The 12,142-nt window shown below is 39.5% G+C and overlaps 1 protein-coding gene across 2 annotated transcripts in view; it reads right to left on the bottom strand.

Moving 5' to 3' along the window:
• Positions 1 to 549: 549 nt before the first annotated feature.
• LOC139420907 (rab11 family-interacting protein 5-like) overlaps positions 550 to 12,142 on the bottom strand; it is a 41,534-nt gene continuing 29,941 nt past the window's right edge. The window contains exons 5-6 of one of the 2 annotated variants that reach the window (XM_071171321.1): positions 11,207 to 11,357; positions 550 to 2,212 (exon numbers count right to left, since the gene is read on the bottom strand). In XM_071171321.1, coding sequence (XP_071027422.1) covers positions 1,952 to 2,212; positions 11,207 to 11,357 — 412 coding nt within the window. In that variant the 3' untranslated portion in view covers positions 550 to 1,951. The remainder of the gene's footprint in view (positions 2,213 to 11,206; positions 11,358 to 12,142) is intronic. The other variant, XM_071171323.1, reaches the window with a different exon arrangement.

Here is a 12,142-nt window from a genome sequence, read left to right as displayed (position 1 = left end):
GGCTGTACATTGCAGTGAATAGCCTATGCCATTTGAATAACCTCCCAAAAGCCTGCCTGATTGGGCAACCATTTGGGTCATTGATTGGGTTTTTCTCAACTGTTTAGCCCATTATTTTGGCAGTTACCTGTACATGTAATTACTGGGGGGGGGGTGAATAACATTATATCCAATAGAGCTTTTCCTGCCGAGTTTGGATGGAAGTGATGGAAACAAAAATGGAAGTCAAAGGGCATGGGGTAAAACAGCATGCAGATTCCTACTGTACGTTCATTCTGATAATGTGCTCAAACCAAAATGGAACAAGGGGAGTGGAAATCAATACTAAGCACACATAGCAGTGCCCTGCACTGCCATTAGAAAGAAGATGTCTGCAATACTTAATTGTCAGCATAATATTATACTGTCAGCAATCAGCATTCCTTTCATTATATATGGGCTGTGAAAACAAGGGCAACTTGGATTTTCACAATATTTAGACTACTCATGCATAAGGACTTGTACAAGTATAATGTAAACAAGTTTGAGGATAAAAAAAATTCTGAATCATTTGATAAGCAATTGTCTTTATTTTACATGTTACAGTGCTTAGGTCATGAATAGCATTTTAATTATAGTACTGTATTGACGTACTGCACTAAATAATACCATAATACAATGTCATATAAAAAATGATTAGCCCCCAAAAATATCTGTAATTGTATTCATTCTCTTTTCAAATTAAACCAAAATGTGAAAATATACCTAACTTAGCATAAATCAATGCCTTTGAATTCATTTTGGAGTACCTACCTTTATCACATGAACATTTGTCACTTTATTCTTTGCACACACTTCATCAATGAATAGTAAATTATATCAAAGCCGAGGATATTTCAACTTGCATACATTCTCAAATTCATGTTGAGAGAAAGGTGTCATGTTGCAAAATTAATTATTATTATTTTTCTTAAATAGGAGAAAAAAAAATCATTAGCGCTTGTTAGTTTTGGCTTTTCATACAGCAGCATCGTATAAGAAATCATTGTTCTCTTACCAAATGTTTATCTATTTTTCACATGGTTTACCTATATATTCTTTTCACATATATATATATTTATAATCATTTACAAAATATGACACTAGCTCAAGTTAATCTTTCTCCACTTTAACAAATTTGAGTTCAGCGGTCTATTTAAGACATCTGTCTTCATGCATTTTCATTTTTATATATTTTTTATAATAATTTACACAATATGACACTAGCTGAAGCTCACATTTCTCCATGTAAACAAATTTAAGTTCAGTGGAATTCTCCTCGGGTCAGTCTGTTTTTGAGTCTTATGCCAAATAATGACAGTATTTACCACGATGAAGACAATTTGGGTCATTATTATACTAATTCAAACACTTCAATGTTTTCTGAATTTTATGCAATGTCATATCACGTAAGAACAATTTATACCACTGAATATTACATTTACTGTACACTTTATGAATAGGAAGACATTTTCTATTTCTTCATCAATGCACATTTATAAGAATTCTTGCAGTACATTTGATAAAAGCTGTCACTCTCCTTATCCTAAGTAGCGAGTGTAAAGCAATAGCAAGCATGCACATGGGTAATATTGTGTCTATATCAACAGGGCAGGGTATCAGCAGTGAAACCTGGATGGTTGTGAGATTTAGTAATTGCTTCGGGATGTGTTGGACTACACCTGACCCTGGAACATTGGTAACCAACCCTGGTCCGCAAGAACTACTTGGATGTGCAGGCTTTTGTTTCATGCCTTGCACTATAACACCTGATTGGCTAAACAACTGACCACCAAATCTAGTTAAATGCACTATTATAGGGACTGAGCTGGAACAATTGTCTGCTCATCCTAGGAGCTCTCCAGGAAGAGGTTTGATGGTGACCATGGCCCTATATTATACTGATTATATGTGCACACACTAGCACTAGTGGTCACTTGTGCCGGGAGCGCACTTGGAGGAGTGTGGGTGTCTGCTCCATGATCTGCACCAGCAGCTTGTCGATGTAGTCCTCTAGGTCGCGCACCTGTGCCTTGATCTTCTTCAGCTCCGCCTCGTGTTTCTCCAGCATTGCCGCCTGCTGGTCGGAGGCCACCTGCTGCTTCTCCATATCCATCTCCTGCTGCAGCAGAAGGGAAATCAGCTCCATGTTTGTCAGCTGCTCGTACTGGGCAGAGCTGTCTGCTAACGATTCCTGAGAAGACAAACACAGGCCCTGTATGAATACTTTGAGAATTCGTCATTCATTCATATCTTGAAGTAATCACTGTTCTGGATCTGTGACATAGAATGTGGAAAAACAGATTAACAAGAGGAGGGACCCAATTAATAAAATATATTGCTGTCAGGTAATAGAACATGACCAAAACCTTTTCCATAGAATTGAACTGCCCAGTTTTCCCAAAGTAGATAATGTATCATTATGTAAATTCATGGACTTTTTATCCTTTACTATATTCAATGATTCATTTGTAATGTGTGGATACTGTTTCTATACTGAACAAATAGAAACGCAGCATGTAAAGTGTTAGTTGCATATTTAATGAGCTGAAATAAAATTTTCTATACGCACAAAAAGCTCAAATGTTGTGCACAAATTTGTTTACATGATGTAAACGTTGTGAACAAAGTGCCCCATGGTGGCCGTGTTTTTTAAAATATATTTTTTATTTATTTCACCTTAATTTAACCAGGTAGGCCAGTTGAGAACAAGGTCTCATTTACAACTGCGACCTGACCAAGATAAAGCAAAGCAGTGCGACAAAAACAACAACAGAGTTACACATGGGATGAAACGTACAGTCAATAATGGGTTATGGTATGGGCAGGCATAAACTACGGACAACGAACACAATTGCATTATATCAATGGCAATTTGAATGCACAGAGATCGTGCCATACATCTGCAGCCATCACCTCATGTTTCAGCATGATAATGCACGGCCCCATATCACAAGGATCTGTAAACAATTCCTGGAAGCAGAAAATGTATTTTTCCATGGCCTGCATACTCACCAGGCATGTCACCCATTGGGATGCTCTGGATCGACGTGTACGACAGCGTGTTTCAGTTCCCGTCAATATCCAGAAACTTCGCACAACATTCCACAGGCTGCAATCAACATCCTGACCAACTCTATGCAAAGGAGATGTGTCGCGCTGCATGAGGCAAATGGTTGCCACACCAGATACTGACTGGTTTTCTGATCCACGCCCCTACCCTGTTTTTTTAAAGGGATCTGTAACCAACAGATGCATACAGTGGTTGCTCCACTAAAAGTTTTGCGATTATGTTGCGCGACTTTGAGGTCATTTGTGGTTTAGTACGGTACCCTGTGTCACCACTTCATTGCTCCAGACCAGCGCAGGGGGGAGTTAGAGCACTGATTATGCTTTTGGGTCCTACTGAGTCTCTAACTGTCAATGAATGGGTGACAAAAACCTAAATAGGAACTGATAATTGTGCACGACTTCAGTATTACTTACTAAAACCTATAACTGATTGTTACACTAAGGTTTTTATTTTATTTTGTTAGGATTATTTTGCTCTTACTGTAGTACTGTAGCCCAGTCCCGACCTGTCACATTGTACAGTGCCTGAGTGGCGCAATGGTCGAAGACACTGCAAACTGTGTTGCTACAGATGCTGGTTCAATACCCGTGCTGCCCTCGACCGTGCTGTGACGACTGCAGGTTTTTGGTTTCTCTTCCTCTAAAAACAGAAATAAATCATTCTAAATAACAAACTGGCTTTATTTACAAATTAGCAACAATGTCTCACCCCCGTGTTCAAGAATGGCCTTTTCTCGCTCATTTTATGTTATTTGAAAATGAAATCATCTCCAAAATATTATTGTTTAAACAAAGCAATTATTATTATTAATTCATTTTGAATTATATAAAAGCCTGTTGGATATTCTCACAGATATATTATTAACCCTGTTATTAGCAGGACAATATATATTGGTCGTGGCTCCCGAGTGGTGCACAATGGGATTGCCTTGCAGTTCTCCAGCTGTATCCACTGAAAGTGTGCAAGGTTCAAGCTACGAGGGCAGGGGGCACAGGATGGGCCGCAGAGCCGCGCACAGAAGACCGACCTAGCCCATGGGGAAGGGAGGAGAAGGAAGGGGGTTGGACACCTACCCCGCCACGCTGCCAACACTTTAAGGGGAATTGCACTAATAATGGCGCTGACTAGGGAAACATTCCTGCTGTTCTTAATACCAGTCTGCACGTTCAAACTAAAACAATGTAACTAATAATGGCATTTTTATGCTTTCGTTAATAAAATAATGATAAAAAATCATTTTTCAAAATGCCAATGTTTATTTAGTTATGGGTCCATAACGAATTACTACAGAAATATTCTCCAATCCTCTATATGTAATTATTGGCGGAGAGTCACGTCATATTTTTCGATGTACTGTTGGCCTACCGTAGGCGACATGAGTCTCACTAGTGTTGAGTAATGTGCTGTTAAAGTGGTGTAGGTCTTATTTATTTAAAGAGCATATTGAAGTTAGAAGCAATAGGATTTGAAGCATTAGGCTACAACTATTTTAGCACCGTTTCGCACTGCTCTGAGACAAGCATGGGGACTGGTCTTGATAAATCAATGAGATTTTTATTTTCACTGAATCTCCATTTTGGTATTGATTAGCCAACACTTATGGTGTAGAACTGTTATGCTCTTAGTGTAACCTTTATTTAACTAGGCAAGTCAGTTAAGAACAAATTCTTATTTACAAGGACAGCCTACTCCTTCCTCCCTGTCAGGGAATTGAACCCCTTGGAAAAGAAACCATAATATCAATCAAATTAATTTAGCAAAATGTCCTAATATCAGTCCCATATACTATGTTCTTACAAAAAAAGGTTTGAAATTATCTAGTACAGCCACTATTGAAGGCTATCAAATGCTTCTCAAAGATGCCCTCTGGTGGTCAAACTAGCACTAACTAGCATTAACGGTAACAGTGGTTGACACTTAAATAACATGCCATACAATTCTGCGGCACAATGCAAGCTGTGCCGCAGTACACAGCAACTTTTAAAGGACGAACCACTGTATCTGTATTCCCTGTTGTGAAATCCATAGATAAGGACCTAATGAATGAATTTCAATTGACTGGTTTCCTTATATGAACTGTAACTCAGTAAAAAAAAAAAAAGAAATTGTTGCATGCTGCATTTATATTTTTGTTCAGTACATAAACAGGTTCCCTTGTGGGACCACAATTGCTTTGCAGCATGTTCAGAATTTCTTTCAAAAGCGAATCAGTATACCGACTAAACTAAATATATACCGAATAAACTAAATATCATGAATAGTGTTGTGTTTGCATTGGCTCAAATATGCTATACAGCCAGCCAGGAATATCTGTAGGTGAGGATGGGGGAGAGTGACTAATCAATTGCAGGAGATAGGTTTCATCTGAGCAGGGGTTCAAAATCATCAGTAAAATAGAAAAAAATATTTAAAAAGCTCATAAAATGTTATAAATCCAGCACATGTCTACACAATAAGTGCAGGGTAACGTCTATGAAAGTGTGGTAGCGTCAGCCAGCCCTAAGCCAGATAACATTATTATAACAACAACATGTTATGGGACAGAGAGAAAAAAAGTGCAGTTTTATAGCTAATCTTATGCTATTTACACATTTTGCCATGAGGCTGAGAGAAAAGTTAAAGAAAATTTCCTGTAATAAAAAATAAATATCATGTTAATTATGTATTTGTTAAAAGTCCCAGGATTGAGACCAGGAAAACAGATAATATGTTTCCTGTAAAACAGGAGAAAATATGAGACAAGAGAAAGTTGGTTGGTTTCAGGAAAAGCTCTCATTCGTGTCAAGGGTCAATTATCTGGTTTATTACAATTGCTTTGAAGAATAATATAAATTCACAGTTGTCATTATCAATAGAAAAATATATATTTTAAAAATGCATTAAGATACAGTTGAAGTCGTAAGTTTACATACAACTTAGCCAATTACATTTAAACTCAGTTTTTCACAATTCCTGACATTTAATTTGAGTACAAATGATCTGTTTTAGGTCAGTTAGGATCACCACTTTATTTTAAGAATGTGAAATATCTGTATAATAGTGGAGAGAATGATTTATATTAGCTTTTCTTTCTTTCATCAAAATCCCAGTGGGTCAGAAGTTTACATACACTCAATTAGTATTTGGTAGCATTAACTTTAAAGTGTTTAACTTGGGTCAAATGTTTCGGGAAGCCTTCCACAAGCTTCCCACAATAAGTTGGGTGAAATTTGGCCCATTTCTCCTAACAGAGCTTGTGTAACTGTGTCAGGTTTGTAGGCCTCCTTGCTCGCACACGCTTTTTCAGTTCTGCCCACAAATTTTCTATAGGATTGAGGTCAGGGCTTTGTGATGGTCACTCCAATACCTTGACTTTGTTGTCCTTAATCCATTTTGCCACAACTTTAGAAGTATGCTTGAGGTCATTTTCCATTTGGAAGACCCATTTGTGACCAAGACTGATGTCTTGAGATGTTGCTTCAATATATCCACATAATTTTCCTGCCTCATGCCATCTATTTTGTGAAGTGCACCAGTCCCTCCTGCAGCAAAGCACCCCCACAACATGATGCTGACACCACTGTGCTTCACGGTTGGGATGGTGTTCTTCAGCTTGCAAACATAATGATGGTCATTATGGCCAAACAGTTCTATTTTTGCTTCATCAGATCAGAGGACATTTTTCCAAAAAGTACGATATTTGTCCCCATGTGCAATTGCAAATCGTAGACTGTTTTTTTATGGTGGTTATGGAGCAGGGACTTCTTCCTTGCTGAGCGGCCTTTCAGGTTATGTCGATATAGGACTCGTTTTACTGTGGATATAGATACTTTTGTACCTGTTTTCTCCAGCATCTTCACAAGGTCTTTTGCTGTTGTTCTGGGATTGATTTGCACTTTTCGCACCAAAGTACGTTCATCTCTAGGCGACAGAACGCGTCTCCTTCCTGAGCGGTATGACAGCTGTGCAGTACCATGGTGTTTATACTTGCATACTATTGTTTGTACAGATGAACGTGGTACCTTCAGGCATTTAGAAATTGCTTCCAAGGATGAACCAGACTTGTGGAGCTCAACAATTTTTTCCTGAGGTCTTAGCTGATTTCTTTTGATTTTCTCATGATGTCAAGCAAAGAGGCACTGAGTTTGAAGGTACACCTCCAATTGATTCAAATGATGTCAATTAGCCTATCATAAGCTTCTAAAGCCATGACATAATTTTCTGGAATTTTCCAAGCTGTTTAAAGGCACAGTCAACTTAGTGTATGTAAACTTCTAACACATTGGAATTGTGATACAGCTAATATTAAGTGAAATAATCAGTCTGGTAAGAATTGTTGGAAAAATTACTTGTGTCATGCACAAAATATATGTTCTAACAGACTTGCCAAAACTATAGTTTGTTAACAAGAAATTTGTGGAGTGGTTGAAAAACGAGTTTTAATGACTCCAACCTAAGTGTATGTAAACTTCCTACTTCAACTGTACTTCATATCCTATGTTCAATTACATTAACAGTACATAAACTCAGCAAAAAAAGAAACGTCGTCTCACTGTCAACTGCATTTATTTTCAGCAAACTTAACATGTGTAAATATTTGTATGAACATAAGATTCAACAACTGAGACATAAACTGAACAAGTTCCACAGACAAGTGACAAACAGAAATGTAATAATGTGTTCCTGAACAAAGGGGGGGTCAAAATCAAAAGTAACAGTCAGTATCTGGTGTGGCCACCAGCTGCATTAAGTACTGCAGTCCATCTCCTCCTCATGGACTGCACAAGATTTTCCAGTTCTTGCTGGGAGATGTTACCCCACTCTTCCACCAAGGCACCTGCAAGGTCCCGGACATTTCTGGGGGGAATGGCCCTAGCCCTCACCCTCCGATCCAACAGGTCCCAGACGTGCTCAATTGGATTGAGATCCAGACTCTTCGCTGACTTTGGCAGAACACTGACATTCCTGTCTTGCAAGAAATCACGCACAGAACGAGCAGTATGGCTGGTGGCATTGTCATGCTGCAGGGTCATGTCAGGATGAGCCTGCAGAAAGGGTACCACATGAGGGAGGAGGATGTCTTCTCTGTAATGCACAGTGTTGATATTGCCTGCAATGACAACAAGCTCAGTCCGATGATGCTGTGACACACCGCCCCAGACCATGATGGAGCCTCCACCTCCAAATCGATCCCGCTCCAGAGTACAGGCCTCAGTGTAATGTGCATTCCTTCAGCGATAAACGCAAATCCAACCTTCACACCTGGTGAGACAAGACCGCGACTAGTCAGTGAAGAGCACTTTTTGCCAGTCCTGTCTGATCCAGCGACGGTGGGTTTGTGCCCATAGGCGACGTTGTTGCCGGTGATGTCTGGTGAGGACCTGCCTTACAACAGGCCTACAAGCCTTCAGTCCAGCCTCTCCCAGCCTATTACGGACAGTTTGAGCACTGATGGAGGAATTGTGCATTCATACACTGTGTTTTTGCATTATTTAAACCAAATTGAACATGTTTCATTATTTATTTGACACAAAATTTATGTTGTTTATGTATTATATAAAATGTAAATAAAAGTGTTCATTGTTCATTCAGTAATGCTGTAATTGTCATTATTACAAATATATACAGTGCCTTGCGAAAGTATTCGGCCCCCTTGAACTTTGCGACCTTTTGCCACATTTCAGGCTTCAAACATAAAGATATAAAACTGTATTTTTTTGTGAAGAATCAACAACAAGTGGGACACAATCATGAAGTGGAACGACATTTATTGGATATTTCAAACTTTTTTAACAAATCAAAAACTGAAAAAAAACTGTCTTTTGCAGACACCATCAGGTTTTCTTCCAGAATGGTTTGTCTCCATCCATCTTCCCATCAATTTGAACCATCTTCCCTGTCCCTGCTGAAGAAAAGCAGGCCCAAACCATGATGCTGCCACCACCATGTTTGACAGTGGGGATGGTGTGTTCAGCTGTGTTGCTTTTACGCCAAACATAACGTTTTGCATTGTTGCCAAAATTTCAATTTTGGTTTCATCTGACCAGAGCACCTTCTTCCACATGTTTGGTGTGTCTCCCAGGTGGCTTGTGGCAAACTTTAAACTACACTTTTTATGGATATCTTTAAGAAATGGCTTTCTTCTTGCCACTCTTCCATAAAGGCCAGATTTGTGCAATATACGACTGATTGTTGTCCTATGGACAGAGTCTCCCACCTCAGCTGTAGATCTCTGCAGTTCATCCAGAGTGATCATGGGCCTCTTGGCTGCATCTCTGATCAGTCTTCTCCTTGTATGAGCTGAAAGTTTAGAGGGACGGCCAGGTCTTGGTAGATTTGCAGTGGTCTGATACTCCTTCCATTTCAATATTATCGCTTGCACAGTGCTCCTTGGGATGTTTAAAGCTTGGGAAATCTTTTTGTATCCAAATCCGGCTTTAAACTTCTTCACAACAGTATCTCGGACCTGCCTGGTGTGTTTCTTGTTCTTCATGATGCTCTCTGCGCTTTTAACGGACCTCTGAGACTATCACAGTGCATGTGCATTTATACGGAGACATGATTACACACAGGTGGATTGTATTTATCATCATTAGTCATTTAGGTCAACATTGGATCATTCAGAGATCCTCACTGAACTTCTGGAGAGAGTTTGCTGCACTGAAAGTAAAGGGGCTGAATAATTTTGCACGCCCAATTTTTCAGTTTTTGATTTGTTAAAAAAGTTTGAAATATCCAATAAATGTCGTTCCACTTCATAATTGTGTCCCACTTGTTGTTGATTCTTCACAAAAAATACAGTTTTATATCTTTATGTTTGAAGCCTGAAATGTGGCAAAAGGTCGCAAAGTTCAAGGGAGCCGAATACTTTCGCAAGGCACTGTATATATAAATATATATAAAAATCGTCCGATTAATCGGTATCGGCTCTTTTTGGTTCTCAAATAATCGGTATTTGTATTGGCGCTGAAAGATCTAAATCGTTCAACCTCTACTCTAAAGTAATCCGAATTTTGCTGGTCTGCAAAACCCCGCCCATCATTAGGATATTTCCCAGCATGCTCTATTGCATTAAACATTAAAAAAATGTTTCTGTCAATATCTGTGTTTTTGCATGTACATTGATTGACAGTTTCACTGGCCCCGTGGTCTCAGCAAAGTATACTGTAGGTGTGAGCAAGGTATAGCTAATCTCATACTTTTCATTTTGCTATGAGGCTGAGAGAAAATGTTGCTGGTTTGAAGCGAATTTCCTGCAATTCTACACATATTACCATGGGGCAGAGAGAAAAATGTGCAATTTTAAAGCTAATCTCATGCTATTCTACACATTTTGCCATGACGCTGAGAGAAAAGACCCCCATGGGTCCCCCGGCCTGCAGGGTATGTGGTACTCCAGTGTTGATAAATAACATACATTTTTATAAACTAATCGAATCTAGTTGGATTTATTGCACCCGTTACTGAAATGGTTGTTCCAGTTTAAATGGTTTAGGTAGTCTAATTCATTCATTTTTCTAACCCTGCAAGTCATTCTGAATGCAGATTGTGGGAATCCACTCTGGCTGAATTCCAATAGGATTTAAACATCAGTTTGCAAGCCCGCATAATGGGACTTGATGCTGGTTTTGCTTTAGCTTATGCTGGTCACCAGTATCCAAAACAGAGCAAAGGCTGGTCACCAGCAAAAGCACAGTGAAGGCTACTCCCCAGCAATACAGCAAATGCCAATCATCATAAAAAACACAACTTAGGCTGGTATGCCAGCATAACCAGCCAGACCATTCTGGTCAGACCAACTTGACCAGCTAGACCATGCTGGTCTGCCAGAAGAACCAGTTAGAGCATGCTGGTCAGACCAGCTTGACTAGCATCATACTGACCATCATGAACCAGCATAAACCAGCATATAGCAGCTTTAAATTTATGCTGGTCTATTCTGTTTTTTTCTGCAGTGATAGTTTGGCTGCGTTTAGACAGACAGCCCAATTCAGCTATTTTTTTCACTAATTGGTATTTTGACCAATCAGATACGTCTGAAAAAGAGTTGACGTGAAAAGATCTGATGCGATTGGTCAAAAGACCCATTAGTGGAAAAATATTTGAATTGGGCAGAGTTTGTGGCCTTTTTTATACCTCAATCTTCTTCTCAGTCTCAGCCACGGCCAGTGTCTGCTGGGCAGAGCGGCCTGGGTGGATGGAAGACTTGAGCTTCTCCAGAACTGACCGGCACTCTTTCTTCTCCCCCTGACTGGCTGTGGTGGTCAAGGGCTTCACTGGGTGGGGGCTGCAGAGGAAACACCACCATCAAAGGTTCACTGCATTGGATTATGTGTACATATACATTTTCACATGAAAATCAGTACAGTGCAATATGAGGCACTGGCATTGTATGTGGGAATATTCATAACAATGCTCTGGCTTGGGTTTAGAATTTTCAGTATATAATGCAGACCTCAAATCAGTCCTCTAAATGATAACAAAATGTGTTTAGCATCAGGTTTCAGCAAGAGAGTGTAAAAAGAGCTCATGTTGTCTGATTTGTGTATATCACAGAGCAGGTATGCCGTATCAGGTAATGACAGGCTCCAGAGTGAAGTTTCCCCTAGGTACAGATCTAGGAACAGCTTTCCCTCCCCAATCCTAACCTTAACCATTAGTGGGGGAAATCAGCGTATAAAGGCAACTTCATCCTACACCTAATGAGAGAGTGAAGGAAGGCACTTCCATTTGGCTTTAATTTACGCTGTCAGAATGACAGCATAGAGAGCTAAAGCCGTTGTTGAATCAAGGTTAGGCTGAGATTCTCATTATGATGACTTTGATTGTGGACTCCTTGATGTGATGGGACAGTCAGCAACACAAATGTTTGACACATAAATTAACAACACAGAAGTGAGATGAGCAACATAAAAGATTAAGCAATTCACAAAACAATGCACTGTCGCAAACAATGGGTTTGCATGGGCAGGTGGTACTGGCAGGGGAGATGTACTGATTAATTTAGAGAACCCCTCTTAAGGAAGCTACTTGAATAGATTAAATCAAAGCAACCAAATCGATGTATTTTGT

The sequence above is a fragment of the Oncorhynchus clarkii genome, chromosome 12 (assembly GCF_045791955.1).
Source record: "Oncorhynchus clarkii lewisi isolate Uvic-CL-2024 chromosome 12, UVic_Ocla_1.0, whole genome shotgun sequence".
Lineage (NCBI taxonomy): Eukaryota > Metazoa > Chordata > Actinopteri > Salmoniformes > Salmonidae > Oncorhynchus > Oncorhynchus clarkii.
This window is presented reverse-complemented; position numbering and strand designations above follow the sequence as displayed.